A 15,999-nucleotide genomic window follows, 5' to 3' on the forward strand; every position below is an offset into this window, starting at 1 on the left:
CCATTCGCTAATGATGGATTAATTAGGCTTAATAGATTCGTCTCGCGATTTAGCCTAGGGGTTGTGCAATTAGTTTTGTAATTAGACTATGTTTAATACTCCTAATTAGTGTCCAAACATCCGATGTGACAGGTGCTAAAATTTAGCACCTGCTATCCGATGTGAGCTTGCAGTGCAGGCAGGGTAGCTACAGAAGCTCCTGGCACAAAATAGAAGCTGGTGCAAAGCTCCTACTACAAACAGTATTATGTCTGCAGCAGAAATGTCTCTTTTCCCCAGCACCAGTGCATCAGGAATTTTTGCACAGCGCAGCCTTTTGCTGTTGCCACTTAAAACGAGAGCTACAGTACAAAGCATCCCTCCCTTTTAAGCCGATTTTTTATTCGTCTCTATGAAAAAAAATGAAAATCTCCCTCTTCCTCCTGTATGGAGAGGGGGGAGAGAGAAAAAGTGAAAGTGATGTCTAGAGAGAGAGAGAGGAGGGGGGAAAATGAAAGAGAGAGGAGCAGGAGGCTGGCTAGTAGGACAGTAGGAGAGGAGAGGAAGAGGAGAGGAGGAAGGCAAGTCCTCGGCGAGAAGGCCACCCCACTTTATTGCCTTTTTCATGTTGCACGCTATCATTTCGAGATCAAGACGCTGCCAGGGGAATAAAATACTCTCCCCTCCCCCACACAAACCTCCTCAACCCGCTCTTCACAAACTGCACAAGGGGAAGAGAGAGAGAGAAAACACCACGACACAAGAAGAGGAGGTAGAGAGACAGAGAGAGAAGGGCGTGTAGCTAGCTGCTGGTAGTACGAGAGCGTACTGATGAGTCCTTGGACTCTACACCGAAGCGCTGTCTGAAGCGAGAGGAGAAGCAACAGCCATAGGACAAGACGTGTCGGGAGGAGGAGGAGGAAGAAGAGAGGCCAAAGGAGCAGCACCATCGCCATTTCCGTGGTTTGGTTGCTGTTATGAGGTGTTGGATTAGATGAGAGGAATGCCCTTTGCTGGTAGCGCACGAGAGGGGCACGCGGGGACACTGCTTCTGCTGCAACAACAACAACAACAACAGGGGCTCGCCGCCGGCAAGTTCTCCGTCGCCGCCGGCCTCTGGGAGCCCACCTCGGTGCTCGACCACCGCCACAGCCCCAGCCCGAGCCCGCCCAACTCGGCTTCCACGCTGTCGTCGCCCCTGGGCGCCGCGACCGCCGGCGTGGCGGCCCTCGCCGGTGCGAACGCCAAGAACGTCTCCCCGCCGCCACAGGCGGCGGCATGGCCGGGTGGAGCGCCCGGGGAGGACGCTGCGGCGGGGGGCAGGGAGGAGTGGCAGCTCACGCCGCTTGACATGGGCCTTGGCGCTGGCGAGGGGTGGGACGCGGCCGGCGCCGTTCTGTCCGACGGCGCGGCGCCGCCAGGGCTCGCCCCCGACCACACCTTCCTCAGGTGGATCATTGGCGGCGAAGACGCGTCGGCGGCCATGGGGGCCGTCATGGACCCGCCGGTCCTTGAGCTCGACCACGCCCCGTCCATGATGTCGCCGGCGTTCGGCCCCAACATGCCGTTCGCGCCGGGCATGGAGGATACGAAGGCCGCGCCGTTCGGCCACGCGTCGAACCTCCTGATCCACCACCACCAGCACCACCCCCAGCCACACGCGGCGTTCTTCGGCTCCCACCCGTCCTTCGACGCGGCGGCGCCGCCGCCGAAGCGACACCACCCGATGTCCAGCGCGTCGGCGCCGAAGCTGCCGTCTTTCCCTGGCGCCGCCGCCCCGGCGGGCGGGTTCGTGCCCGCCATGAAGCCCAAGGCGGAGGCCGCGAACGACGAGGCGGCCGCGGCGGTGGACCAGCTCCTCGAGGCGGCCAAGCTTGCCGACGCCGGTGACGCGTTCGGCGCCCGCGAGATATTGGCGCGGCTCAATTATCGGCTCCCCGCCGCCCCCACGGCCGGGATGCCACTCCTCCGCTCAGCCTTCTACTTCAAGGAGGCTCTGCGCCTTGCGCTCTCCCCAACCGGCGAGACCCCCGCGCCGGCGGTGGCGACGCCGTACGACGTGGTCCTCAAGCTCGGCGCGTACAAGGCCTTCTCCGAGGTCTCCCCCGTGCTCCAGTTCGCGCACCTGACCTGCGTGCAGGCGGTGCTGGACGAGCTCGGCGGCGCCGGGCGCATCCACGTGCTGGACTTCGACATCGGCATGGGCGAGCAGTGGGCGTCGCTGATGCAGGAGCTCGCGCAGCGCTGCCCCGCGGCGACCCTCAAGGTCACCGCATTGGTGTCCTCGGCGTCGCACCACCCGCTGGAGCTGCAACTGATCCACGAGAACCTCTCCGGCTTCGCCGCCGAGCTCGGCGTGTTCCTCCAGTTCGCGCCCTTCAACATCGACACCCTGGACCCCGCGGAGCTGGTGGCCATTACCGGGGGCGACGCCGTGGCCGTCCACCTCCCCGTGGGCTCGGCGCACGTGGCCGCAATGCCGGCCATCCTCCGCCTCGTGAAGCGGCTCGGCGCCAAGGTGGTGGTCTCCGTGGACCACGGCTGCGACCGCACGGAGCTCCCCTTCGCGGCGCACCTGTTCCAGGCGCTCCAGTCCTGCGTCTCCCTGCTCGAGTCCGTCGACGCCGCGCGCCCGGACGGCGACGCCGTCGCCAAGATCGAGCGGTTCCTGGTCCAGCCCGGCGTGGAGCAGCGCGTGGTGGCGCGCCACCGCGCGGCGGCCTTGGACAAGCCGCCGCTGCCGTGGCGGACCGTGTTCGCGTCGGCGGGGTTCGTGCCGGTGCAGGCCAGCACCTTCGCCGAGTCGCAGGCCGAGGCCCTCCTCAAGAGGATGGCCCTGATGGGGTTCCGCGTCGAGAAGCGCGGCGGCGCGCTCTGCCTCTACTGGCAGCGCGGCGAGCTGGTCTCCGTGTCGGCGTGGCGGTGCTGACCACCGGCCACTACGGCCGCCGCCCCGCGGCCGCGAATCTACCACCGTCGATCCCGGTTTAGCTAGGACTAATGATCCTACTGCGAGCAAGAAAGTATTTTTCACCGTCGTCGTTGTAAACTTGTAATGGTCTGATCTGATCGCCTGCTTATTAGTGTCCTAAATTGGAGTGCGTCGTCTGTCGCCTGGCTTGCAGCCGGTCGCTCTGCTCATCTTGATCAGCAGAGTAGGTTGTAAAAGGTAGGTACGGTGCGGTAACTAGTGCATTCTACCACCCCGTGTTGCTACTCTGTTATTGCTGTGAAATCAATCAATGGATTATGGCGTTTTCAACCCTGTTCTTCTACTACGCTCTGCAATCAGATCCTGTTCCTATCTGAGGATTCTGCCGAGAAATGTTCTTTTCTTGTGCTCTATCGTTTGGCTTGTTTGAAAATTTCCTATTCGAAACATGAACTGAACTGTCTGCGCTGATATTCACATGAAATCCAAGCGTTCGAATTTCGAAAGAAGCCTGGAAACTTGAGTTCAGGCCTTCATAATAAAAGATCATATATGCTTGGCCAAACCGGTGCTTTCTTCTTCGAGAGTTGGCAGCAGACACCTGGAAAAGGAGGGGCCCTGCACGAGAGCGGCGTGTGCTCAAGAGCGGCGAGACAATTGGACGACGGAGAACAATCCTCCGCAATGGCGAGCGAGAGCGAAGCAAAAACAACGATCGGGAATAAAGGCGGCCACCGCATGGGCGCCCGCCGGAAGGCAAGCATAAAGGCGCCCGGCAAGTCTTGTTCCCGGGTGGGATTCCGATTTGCACTTGCTCAGAGTTAAGATATACTAGCACACTCCGGTTGCTTAGCCCCCTAAGCAAGCTCATCCTGGTGGCTTCACCAAGGCTCTCGATCTACCTGTCTTCTACTCTATCCTCGTAGATGTTCATGTTCTGGTATCAGTCACTCATTAAAGCAGTGGGGATCGTTAGGTTTTCTGTTTAACGCTGCAGAGAAAGTGTTTAGCATCACTGTTTTTGCTGTATTAGCTGGAAGGGTTACTGAGCTAGAGTCATTAGCAGAGTACACGCAAAAAGGTAGGGTTCCATGGTGATACTGATACTAAAATATAGCACGGTAACTTTTGCCTCCCTGGTAAAAAGCGACAGTTCATAGCCATGGTCTTGGGTCTCAGACTCCGGTCGCATTCCACTAACCACCACAGTGTACTTGTTGCGTGCACTGTTCCAGGGGCTGTCATGCTCAAAAATGGACAGGTTACAAGCTTAAGTAAAGGCGCTAAACAAAGCAAGTTCCTTACCAATTCCCGCCAAGAACAAAAGAAATGCCGTGCGAGAAGGAACAATTCCGCGCGCAGATAAAACCCACGATACTGTTGCTCATTCAGAGGACATCCATACATGCAGCTCAGCAGCTGCTGCTGGGGTCGCCACTGCAACGCCTTGTCCTATCGCCACGATGGGAGCTCGCTGCGGCAGCACGAACCGATCGTCGAATCCCCTGCTTGTTCTCTCTGATTGTTCTCCTGGCGCTGCGCTGCGAGGGGAGGAGGGAGATGCAAGCTGCAAAGACGGGTGGGGTGGGGGGCAATCATCGTGTAAAGCGCCCACGCTTTTGCAGGAATGGCGGCAAGGCATCTCGTGCGGTGCTAATTGGAGCACCAAATTCGGCCACGTTGTGCGTGCCTCCGCTTATTAACAACGATGAGGAATAAGACATGCCTCGCCCGGGCTACACTCACGTAGTAGTCTTCCGGGAATATTGAGCGGAGATAATGGCGCTGCTGCTGCTGGTGGAATCACATCATGATGTGAGGAGTGAGTGATACGCACCAGCAAAATGTTGGGTTCAGCCGGCGAGATGTTTGTTAAGCCGAAAGGATTTGTGCTTCCAAATGGTCAGGACGTAGGATTCTACCTGAGCAAAGCTCTTCCGGTTCATATGCTACCAAATCTACAGAATTCTCCGTCTGCACAAGAATCAAACTTCTCGTTCATGTAAAGTTGTAAACCCTTCCAATCAATCAGGCCCTTGGGATGCCGAACGGGCAGCCACACGGATGGCTATACGCTGGAGGCCAGGTAGGAGATCTGGCCAGGCCTCCACCAGGAGAGCATGCAGCCGGAGCATGTGGGGCCATGGCGAAATTTAGCTGCATATTTTATCCCTGTGCTGTCTGTCCTTCACAGTTCACAGCTGCCGCCGCTCAGCAGCTCAGCACAGCTCTGTTTGCCTGCTCTCTCCTCTGCCCTGCTTCCATGCAGTGAACCTGTTGACCACACCGCGCACAGCCGCGCAGAGAGACCCTCCTCCCACCGGGCCCCACCCACGCCACGCTGCCAGCATCGGTGAGCGAGGACTTGTCGATCCGATGATCCAATCCGTGTCGGGCGGTGAGCCGCCACCAGATGGCGGGAGGGCCCCGCACCGCAGCGTCATGTTCCGCCGTGCACCGGCAGGTGGACGGCCCCGATCTCGCCGGGGGCCCGTAGTTTATTCATTCCAGCCACCGCCCGTACCGTGCAGGCAGGCGTGTAGCCAATGCATGTGCTTCGAGTCTTGGCGCTCGTCATGGCCGGATCTGGCTCGATTTCCCTTAATTTCTTTTATTTCACACCAGAATTGAAATGTGAACGAGCTTAAACTAATTCTTCTGCTGCGATTTTATTCGCGAGGTGTATTTTTTTCCAGCAAATGTTTATTTGCAAAGCCTGACCAGTGACCACACGAAGAACCACAGAAATTTCGTATCTGAGTCCGCGTCCCAAACAATGAAACAAAGCATAGCCGCCCTTGAATGAAACCCCAATGCCTCTCTAGCTAGGGCGTGCCAGGCTCGGCCCCCATGTGTGGTCTCCTCAATGTGTCGAGCTGCCTAGCAACAGCCGTGCAGGGACGCATGTGGCTTGCATCACCCGACCCACGGCGTGCTGCTTCCTTCCTGGCCTTGGCCTCGCCGTTTTTTGTCTTGTGTGCCCAGCGTTGCATCCGGCCAATGGACCCTCACATGCACCGCGCACGTTGCACGTAACCGAAGCCATCGTTTGTATCCGGCAACACGAGCACGCTCGGGGGCTCCCAGTTTCGGCCACGCCGTTCGTCATTTCCCCGTCTCACCCTCGCCAACCAGGCTGTGCTCGCTGCTCTACAGCAGCAGAGGGAGGCACGTGCGAACGTAAGTGCCGGCGAGCTCCAGCACGGACGTTGGTGTCGGGCACGACGAGCTGGAGGACTTGACAGTTGACTGGACTCGACGGAGACTGGACTTGTGATGTTAGAGCAAGTTTAATAACGCAGCTAGCAAGCGGGCTGCAAGGTTTCTCCCAGCCTTTTTCTAGCCCACTCGTACAATGGTTAGCTCTTCACCATTAATACATGGTCCACGAGTCATTCTCACAAAATTTCTTGGTTCCTGTGTCCAAATCGGCTGTAAGCTTATAGCCCGCTTCTCCTCTCTCACCTCTTCTCTCTCCTCCACGTCAGCATTCAGCCAGCTTACAGCCCCTTATTATACTTGCTCTTATCAGGGTAAGGGCAAGCTCATATGAGCATTGAGCAGAAGCGCCCTAGGCCCCTAGCCGAGCCCCCAGTGGGCGCTGGCGGCATGGATGTGTCGCTTTTTACCTGGGATTGGCTTCAGAATGGGCTCAACTGCTCAAGCAAGTTGAGACTGGAGAATGGAGGGAGGAGAGCCCCAGCCCCAGCAGCAAGGTCAGGTTAACATCATGCCCCCAGTCCGGGGCCAGGGCCCGGCGTCTGGCTGGCGGGCGCCGCAGGCCGGTGAGCCGGTGCTGCAGCACAAGTACCTGTGACACACGGGACGGCGAGGAGGCCGGCAGCGTGCGTCCAAGGCTCCAACAAAACCGCCCGTCTCGGCCATGCCCCAGTCCCGGTGCAGGCCAAACTGCCATTCCGCCCGGCGACTGCAACACACGCCACGCCAGGGACCAGCCGAGCCTGTTCCTCAGGCTCGGCACTGCGTCCTCGCTCTCACCACTCAGCCATCAGCAAGCCGATCAGCGCGGCACAGGACAAGCGCATACCGGCAGGTAGCCTGCAAGGCAGTTACAAAGGAGATAAGCTGTTGGCTGTTGCAGTTCAGAAAAATGAGCACCACCACAGTTCATTCAAGCTTGAAAGTGAGCGACTAATAACTAACAGGATCCAAATTTCAGAAAAAAAAACCGTGCATCTTTCCCTCGCACGCGCACCTGCAGTACCACAGGCGTACGTACCATTACGAACTGGGGACGAGGTATTCCGTGAATCATTCCCCAGCCATCCAAATTGCCTGCAATACAAAATTACACTAGGACAGCGGGTTATTCGCATCAGAGACTCCGCAATTGCAAAGCGGCCAAGACAAGGGCGCGCTTTATTCCCCCTCCAACATCCTGAGCGTTTAGTCGCGGCCCGGGTTCACACCGCCTCCCCTGTAAAAGCGCCACGAAATCGAATCGATCGCAAAAGGAAGGGGGCATTGTTAATGGTAAGCATGATTTGAAGGTTCTGAGCCCGGAGAATCAGAAGCCACCGAACCTGGAAGGCCGGCCTCCAGATCTCGTTCATACAGGTCCAGATATCTTCCAATACTGGAGGCCAAACCAAACAGGAAACGCAATGCACGCGGTGGTGGCCAGTGAGTGAGTGACAGATTAGTGGTAGAACATTGTTGTGTGTGTGTGTGTGTGGGTGGGGTGGGGTGGGGGGGGTGGGGGGGGGGGCTGGGGCTGGATGGAACGGAAGTACCCTCCCTTGGAAAGAGCTAAAGATACGCAACTTTTAAGAGCCAAACCAAAAGGAAAAGAGATGGAGGATGGATGGATGGATGGATGGTGTCATGGTGAAGCTGCCTCGGAGAGTGGGATTCGGTGCCAACTACAAGGTTGATGCATGGGGTCACACCACACCACACCATGCAACATGCATCGCCAGCCTTTGTGCCCTCTTTTTCTCTGTGTAAGATAGTGTTTCTGGTGAGGAAAAGATGGCGTAGGGCTGTTAAGCCCTCACTACGGCTAGTAATAGCCTAGCATAATCCGTACGTGCAACGCCTAGCTGTTGAGCTTGCGGAGGAGGAAAAAGCAGTAAAGGTGGTTACGGGAAAGAATGATAGTTTTTGGATCTACTTTCGATCAAAACAAAAGGAGGAGCAAAGAACGAACAGAATGATGCGTGCATCTACGTATTTCTTTCACTTCAGCAATCTCCTGCATGCCCTACTATAACGTTATGGTAACAGGCAATCAAGTTCCATAAAACAACCGGCTTTTTCAGGAGGTTTGAGGTTCAACAAGGAGATTTGCTACTGGTATATTATAGTAACAACGAAGTTGAACAAGCATTTGACTAAGAGTCACTCACAATAAAGATATTGGTGGTTATAACTTATTGCTGAGCACACAAAACAGGACAAAGGAGAAGCAGGTGCATTTGCAAGAAACTTCAAGTTCAGTTCTGCAGGACTTAATGTAAGAGTAGCATACCTGGAAAATAGGACAGAGAAGCATTCTTTTTTCGTTTATCCAATCTCCTGCACACTGTGAGTATTCAATGTATCACACAAGACACCACGAATCAGTTCTTTGATGGAGATGGAATTATGCTTTCAAGCGACATGTCATTCATCTGACGTTATGGCAACGGTGGAGCATAAATAATGCATACATGGTCCAGTGGACGATCTTAGCAGGTCAAATACAGATTCTAAGTTTGTGCTGAAGATTTGCATCCGCACAAGTTATTTTCAGAAGCTATTTGAGTCAAAGCGCACAGGCAAATATATGCCAAATAGATGCCCAGATATCCTGGGTCAAGTTGGCAAAAACTTTGCCAATCCAGCATGCAGACAGAATTGTTTGTGTAGCAGAAACAACGCAAATGTAAGATTACGTGCCCTACTTAGCAACAGATGCCTAAAAGAATCACTCACTTACCTTGGTCAGTCCATTTGATAGCTGCATTGCAAAGTTTGAATCCAATTGTAAAGAAAACGCTAGCTCTCTTTCCCCTCAGCCGACAAACTGTAGCTATGTGCTCTGCACAAGCAAACAAGTGCCAACTGAGCTTCAGTATACCTTAAAAAACATTGTAAAGAGAAGACAGGCAGAACCTTCAGCTAATGTTACTAAATTCATGGCACGAAACAAGAATATCGTTGCTGGTCAATTTCAGGGAAGGAAATTATCTTCACATGCGCAGGAAAGAACTAGGAAGCAACGTGACAAAATACCATTGTAGAAGGAAATTAAAGATACTGCTCTCTCTTCTCAAAGCTTTCCTGGGCCAATAGACTTGTGAACCAACGAAGCTCATGAAATATGCTTTTCTCCAGAATATCATGTCTTCATCGAAACACAAATTTTGTTTCTAATACTAAATTCTTTTTGCTACTTGCCTACCACTAAATTGACAATAAGAATTGACGTATGATAATGTTTTAGCATTAAATTTCTGGAAAGCAGGAATATGTCCTAGAAATTGGCTAATGCGTCAATGCCAAACACATGTCTGCCGTAAGGCATCTGAATAACGAAAGAGAAGATGAAAGGAGATGCTCTTTTATCTTCAAGAAGAAGGCTCTTCAAAGAAAATGTAATTTATGAAGAACCTTTGGCAGACTTTCCACGATGGCTAAAGGATGATATAATGTACCTGGAATGTTTATCAGGTTGACGAGAAAGTTGTACACTTGAGCCGAAAGAGGTTGCATCAAGACCCAATAATGGCCATCCACGGTTAGCTGCAGAATGGCATGCATCTACTTTCTTCAGGAAAACATCATGAACATCCCAACCAAGAGAAGGTGCACAAACAGGTGATCAAAAACAAATATACTTATGGACATAATGTTTGACTCATAATAGCAGCCTAAAGAAGCAAAAAGAGATAGAACTAATTATGCTACGTGATAAAATGGAAGGTACGTGCCTGCAAATATAGCTGAGGAAGATGCATAGCATGTTCAAGAGTTGCAGATTGGTCATAGTTATGGACATAATGTTTGACTCACAATAGCGGCAAAATAGGCAATTTGATCCCTGAACTTTGCACCAAGGGTCAAGTTCGTCCCTCAACTTTAGATTGGCCAATTTAGTCCCTTAACTTTTATTTTTAGGTCAAACTCGTCCTAGTGCTGATGTAGTGCTCTATATTTGCATAAGACTAATGCAAAAAGTTCCTTTTGCCCTTGGCTCATGTAGGTCAAACATGTATGTGCTCATACTCCCTTAATACATGCACACAACAATATGTTTTTTAAACTAACACAAAATATGGTTTGTAAAAAGCGTATCTACTCGTACTCTTTGAAGTCCTTCACGTGCTCATACAAATTTGATAGGCAAAATAAATGTACCCAAACAAATATTTACTCATATTGTTTGGTATATATACAACTTAATGTGTGCACGTATGCTCTAAAATCAACATATGCTCACATACTCGTAGTACGCTATACCATACTCTGTTGACAAACATATGTATCCTCGTATTTATTTTGGATCATATGTTATTGTAATTCTAGAGGTGAAAAATGAAGAGAGAAAAGAGCCAAGGGTAAAAAGGACTTTTCGTATTAGTTTCATGACAATATGGAGCCACATATCAGCACAAGGACAAGTTTGATCAAAAACGAAAGTTGAGGGACTAAATTGGTCAATCTGAAAGTTGAGGGACAAAGTTGACCCTCGGTGCAAAGTTCATGGATCAAATTGCCTATTTTGCCCACAATAGCTGAGGAAGATGCATAGCATGTTCAAGAGTTGCAGATTGGTCATAAATCGCAGACTAGTAACTTATGGATTAACAAAAAAAATTCATACCTAATGAAAATATGAATACCATGAATTTATACCAAGGTTTTCAATATTGAGTCCCCCAGATGAACATGTCAAGCAAACAAAACCAACAGACTGTACTACATTATGTGAAAATGAGTACATTATATTCAGCAAGTGGACTGTGATTCTGTATTCATGTCTCTACCAAATGGCAATCGTTCATTTTAAGCCCACACATGACAAGACTTAAACACTTGATGGACCTTGGAGCAAGTCAACCTTGTGGAAGTCCTCTTTAGACGTAAGTAGGGAAGAAATCATATTGCAAGATCACTATGGCCAGTGCAAATCATCGGAAGCAAACTATGATCATCTAAAAGATTTGGGAAAGTTGTCTTTCCATTGTAGTTGATGTAGAGGGACTAATGCCTTATCATTGAAATATCAAAGAAAAATGTGAAGCACTGCATGAAGTTCACGATCACCAAAAGCACAAAAATATATTATTAGTAATTTATCATTGAATGATTCAATTTAAGGGTTAAGCTACTAACTGAACCCTGCTCTGCTAGTATAAGGGTGCAGAAGGTGTCGCATGCTGCCAGCATTGCATTGAGAATAAGCCAGTCCCAATAAGCCAGTATACACTTGTTCGATTTCAAGATCATGCATGGTAAATGTTTTTATCATAACTACCTTGAAAGGAGAATAACCTTTTGCAAGATATGCAGATAATCTCACACCATTTACTACAGCAAAACAGTGACATATGGTTTCAGCAACATCCGCCAAGACTGACACTTAAAACTGATCGTCAAAAGCGTAGTGTTGTGCCTGAGGTATGGAACTTCCGGCAAAAGAAAACATTTCAGAAACAAATCTGACCAGTTAAGGATGTTCTAGTGCAGGATCCTGAATCTCCCCTGAAGTCTAGCTGATACGGAATTAAAAAAAAAAAGCTTTCCTGCCAGCGCAAAGATGGCCAAACTAGAACCATTCGAACAGACTTAAAAATAATGTAATGATTATATGTCCTAAAACAAAATAAGGCATACTGCATTCTTTTCAAGAGGTCTATGCTTGAGAACCTTTGAAGTACATTGGAGATCAGACGTGTCCAATACATTGTTGCCTGGAATGCAGAGCACAGAGAAATAATATATTAATAAAACTTGTATTGAAAAAAATATGAAGGCAATATGACTCAAAAAAACACTAGTATAGTATATGGCAGCATTTGTTGCATAACTCAAGCCTTGACACTAAATAGTTCTGACAAGGTATGGAGCCCTGTTCGGTCAAAAAAATGTATGGAGCCCTGACAAAGATTATGAAAAAAAAAACACTAGTGTAGTATTGGGTTGTTGCATAACTCAAGCCTTGACACTAAATAGTTCTGACAAGGTATGGAGTCACAAGGTCATATAAGGTATGGAGTCCTGACAAAGGTTATAAAATGTCTGAATTCAAAGATCACAAAATAGTTCCCAGGTACATATCAAGAGGTTATATTGATAAATGGAAGAATGTATATAGGAAGCAGAAAGGTGGGCATAACATTAATTACGAAATGCCAATTATGTCATCATCTCATCAATGGTTCAATGTGCACATTACAAAAATAGTACACTCTAATCTGAAGAACCATAACCTCTAACAAGTAATAAACAGAGTCTAAATTAATAGATTGTATAAATTGAGATGGAATTCAGTACGAAAACTTGACTATGAAACACTGAGAAACAACCTATATCCCTCGAGACAGGTCGCATGTTTTCCCCTCTTCTCCGGGCTCCGGCACAGTGGCACCCACCTTTTTCTCATCCTCAGTATCACACTCACCCTGTCCCCTCACTCATCAATCCCACCCCCCTCGGCGCGTGCCACCAATCTCGGCCTCGAGATGGAGCTTCCGCAAAATCTCGATGAATCGCCGTACTAAGTGCTCCTGGGACCGTATGCGCGCCGCGGAGAGGAGTGCTCCGACCAGCCGGCGGCGACAATGACTAGGCCGCGGCCGTTGCGGAAGGCCACGAGCGGATCAGCGTCGCCGGTGCGGGGCCTAAACGAAGCAAGACCGGACCGCAGGTGTTAGGACCCATCAACCCTCGGCCGACGACTCGATGCGGCATTTCGTCGAACGCATCACGAGCGTCCGCGGCACGGCGTTGCCGCCCGCAAGAGAGCAGTTAGGTCGCCGTTGACATCGCAATGGCTGGTTCATCGTGGTGGGCAGAAGGAGCATCGCGGCGGTGCTGTAGAGCCTGCGGCGCGAGCACTGGAAGAGGGTAGGGAGGAGTCGCCGGCGCCGGGAGTTGCTCGGTGGACGCCGGCGCGCGCAGCCCAGCTGGGCGGCGGGCATAGATGTGGGGTTGTGTGGGATTGTGCGAAAATGCGAACAGATCAACAGAACCTCGGTGCAGCGTAACCATCGGATCAAATCTAGTCGGCCGACGGCACCTGCAATTGATGCTTAAAATATGAGAAAGATAATATTACGGCAATTTAAAGCACTAATAATATAGTAGTAAATTCAAGAAATCCGCCAATACGTCAAGTTTCGGCCCGGTGGATTCATCGGGTCTCGGCCCATGTAACGTCAAGTTCCGTGGAATTGCAAAGAATGGGCTGCGTTGTTTTTTTCAGGCTCAATCAAATGGACCTTGGGCTCTGACCTGGAAGGTGTTATGGGCTCTGATCATCCGTGTCTGATTGCAATCAGCCATAGCATTAACAGTCTACAACTCTACAAACACAAAGAAAGGTTAGCAACTCGAGCCAGTAGCAAAGCCTCTGCGCACTCCTACATCGCTGAAAGGTTATGTGAAGATCATAAATCAGGAAAATGGACACGAAGCAGCGGTGTGCTTGTAAAAAGATTAAAATGTATCGAAGGTCCATTAACTTGTACCACTTAGATCCACAGACCTCCGAAAATGTATTTCTGGATCCATAAATTTTTTAAATTGTGTCATCTAAGTCCATACTCCTCCACGTGGCACCCATGGATGACGTGGCGCTGACTGGACATCTCCTCTCTTATCCCTCCCTCAGCCATTTCATCGAGCACCTGATGAGCACAGCGAGCTCTATGGGCGTGCCGCCGTTACTGCTGGACGCCCTCATCCTCATACCACCTTTGCCACCGTGCCACGTAAACCGTCGCCGAGCACACGCATGCTCTGACCTCTCCCACATGCCGGTGCGCTCTGGAGCGCAGGTGACCGAGCGTGGCCGCGTCCGAGCGGCGGCCATGGGCGGCGTGAACAGCTCGCAGGCGAGCGGAGGCGACGCGAGCACTGGTGACCGCAGCAGTGAGCACACGTGCGGGGAGCTCACGACGGCTGTGCGTGGCTGAGCTCATGTTGGCGCTCGATTGGTGCCTAATGATTATGTTGTACTCGATGGTGTCGTCAAGCTGCACTCCGATCACGTACGAGAGGGAGAGCAGAGCTTCTAGCCTCCAAGGGGTGGACCGCAGCGCCGTTGCATCATGCTGCGGCGGCCGCAGACCACTCCTCCGCAGCGGCCACAGACCACTACGCGGCGGTGACCCACTTCGCGGTAGCGGCGGGGTATCGGGCGCAGGAGGCCGGGGGCCGCATGCCGCGGCCCACCTCCTCACCGGTGGCGTCCGAGGGTGGCGCCGACTGTGACTCCAACTCCGAGCTCTAGGCCTGCTGTCCGTGCCCACCAACCCGGCCACCGGCTCCAACTCCGACGCGGGCGGCGACGGCGACGAGAGTTCGTGGTGCTCACCAAGGCGCATGGATGGGAACTCTTCTTCTCCGCCCTCTCCTTCTTGCCGCCATACCCGACATAGGAGCCCTGTACGCGGCCGAGGAGCTTGGAGGAATTGAGGTCAGGGCCCCGGGTGAGTGGGTCGTCGATAACCACCACGGCTCCATCGTAGGATTCGGCCAAGGTGTAGCGGCTAGAATTGGCAAGAGGAGCGCGGTAATGGCGGCAGCCATGTCGCGTGGGTGAGCGCAGGGCACGCATGTGCTCGAGGATGGTGGCATGGTGGCATGAGCGAGGTGCTCGACGAAATGCCTGAGTCAGGGATAAGAGAGGAGATCTCCCGTCAGCATGCCATGTCATCACTTGGCGGTCGTGTAGAGGGGTATGGACCTACATAAGTTAAAGAGTATATGAATCTCGTGGACCTAAGTGGCACCCTGTTACAAGTTAATGGACATTCGGTGCATTTTACTCCTGTAAGTATTATGGACTAGAAAAAAAATGCTCGTGCATTGCTACAGTAAAAAAATCAATTGTGTTTTTCTAACTAATAATATTTTTATTTTCATCACTAAATTTTTATTCCACTTATTGTTATTGGACGTCTACACATTTAATAGAAAACTCCAAAAAAAATTATTTAATTATTTCCTTCGACTCAAATACCTATTAAATTAAAATATTTTTTATTCAAGCAAGAGAGTTAAATCAGCCTCCGGTAGCCACCAACGGGGGCCTCTTTAGTCCCGATGGTTAATATCAACCGGGACTAAAGAACCCCTTTAGTCCCAGTTGTAAAGGCAAGTGGCCCTCGGGAATCTGGTGGGGTGTTTTGTTCCGGTTGCAACTACCAACCGGGACTAAACCGATTGGTGTTTCCAACCAGGACAAAACGTCATCCGTACCCGCACACACAATGCGTGCACCCCACTTTCTCTCCTCCCTCTCCTTAATCCCAGAGTCCAAGCCTCCTCTCCTTAATTCCACTACTCACAGGCCTCCTCTCCTCCTCCCTCCGGCCCCCACCTCCTCTCCTCCCTCTCCTTCTCCTCCGCCGGATCCGGTCGATCCCCACTCCCTCTCCCTCGGCTCCTCTTCCCTCTCCCCCGGCCGTGGTGGGCGGCGGGCGCAGGCCGGGCGGTGCGGCTAGGGACAATTCAACAGTCTCTTTCCTCGCCGACAACGACTCGAAAGAATCATCTGCAACGGCATCGCTGGCATTGCAATTGGCATTTGCTACCAACATTTGCTGCTCCAGGACTCCAGGTGCTCCTGGAACGTCAACGACATCAGCATTCAGGCATTGTTCAGACAAGTGAATTCTCTTGAACAAAGTTACACTCAATCACACACAAATAAGCAAAATAGCTAATCCACCCAACATAAAGCTGGCGGTTCAAGCACAATGCAGGAATTTTCCTTCCCGTTAAAGATTCGTTCAAGAGAATTCTCTAATATGAAATTGAAGCTCAATTTTGCTGGCATTGCGATTCACTTAAACAGATGCCGCCAGCAAGCATCCTCGTTTCAGATTTTCAGCTTTGGATCAACAAGAGCTTAC

The 15,999-nt window shown here is 51.4% G+C and overlaps 2 protein-coding genes across 5 annotated transcripts; one reads left to right on the forward strand and one right to left on the reverse strand.

The window, feature by feature from the left end:
• The first annotated feature begins 581 nt into the window (after nucleotides 1-581).
• On the forward strand, nucleotides 582-3,244 carry LOC101775123 (scarecrow-like protein 6). Of its 2 annotated transcripts, XM_004983667.4 has the most exons (2): nucleotides 582-1,894; nucleotides 1,973-3,244. In XM_004983667.4, the coding sequence occupies exons 1-2, from the start codon at nucleotides 974-976 to the stop codon at nucleotides 2,906-2,908; spliced, it is 1,857 nt and encodes a 618-aa protein (XP_004983724.1). In that variant the 5' UTR covers nucleotides 582-973; the 3' UTR covers nucleotides 2,909-3,244. The 2 variants fall into 2 exon arrangements, with proteins under 2 accessions (XP_004983724.1, XP_004983723.1); XM_004983666.4 differs by having other exon boundaries at nucleotides 583-3,244.
• A 2,347-nt stretch (nucleotides 3,245-5,591) lies between these two features.
• LOC105913575 lies at nucleotides 5,592-13,128 on the reverse strand. 3 transcript variants are annotated; one of them, XR_002675633.1, is made up of 7 exons: nucleotides 12,445-13,128; nucleotides 11,786-11,829; nucleotides 9,571-9,658; nucleotides 8,853-8,954; nucleotides 8,403-8,456; nucleotides 7,152-7,349; nucleotides 5,592-6,970 (listed from the first exon to the last, which is right to left on the reverse strand). XR_002675633.1 is itself a non-coding variant. In XM_012842592.2 (6 exons), exons 1-6 carry the CDS (start codon nucleotides 12,467-12,469, stop codon nucleotides 6,933-6,935), a joined length of 351 nt encoding a protein of 116 aa, XP_012698046.1. In that variant the 5' UTR covers nucleotides 12,470-13,128; the 3' UTR covers nucleotides 5,592-6,932. The 3 variants fall into 3 exon arrangements, 1 of the variants encoding a protein (XP_012698046.1); XR_002675634.1 differs by having other exon boundaries at nucleotides 7,128-8,456; XM_012842592.2 differs by lacking the exon at nucleotides 7,152-7,349.
• Nucleotides 13,129-15,999: the final 2,871 nt, after the last annotated feature.

Source organism: Setaria italica, chromosome IX (assembly GCF_000263155.2).
Source record: "Setaria italica strain Yugu1 chromosome IX, Setaria_italica_v2.0, whole genome shotgun sequence".
NCBI classification, from domain to species: Eukaryota; Viridiplantae; Streptophyta; class Magnoliopsida; order Poales; family Poaceae; genus Setaria; species Setaria italica.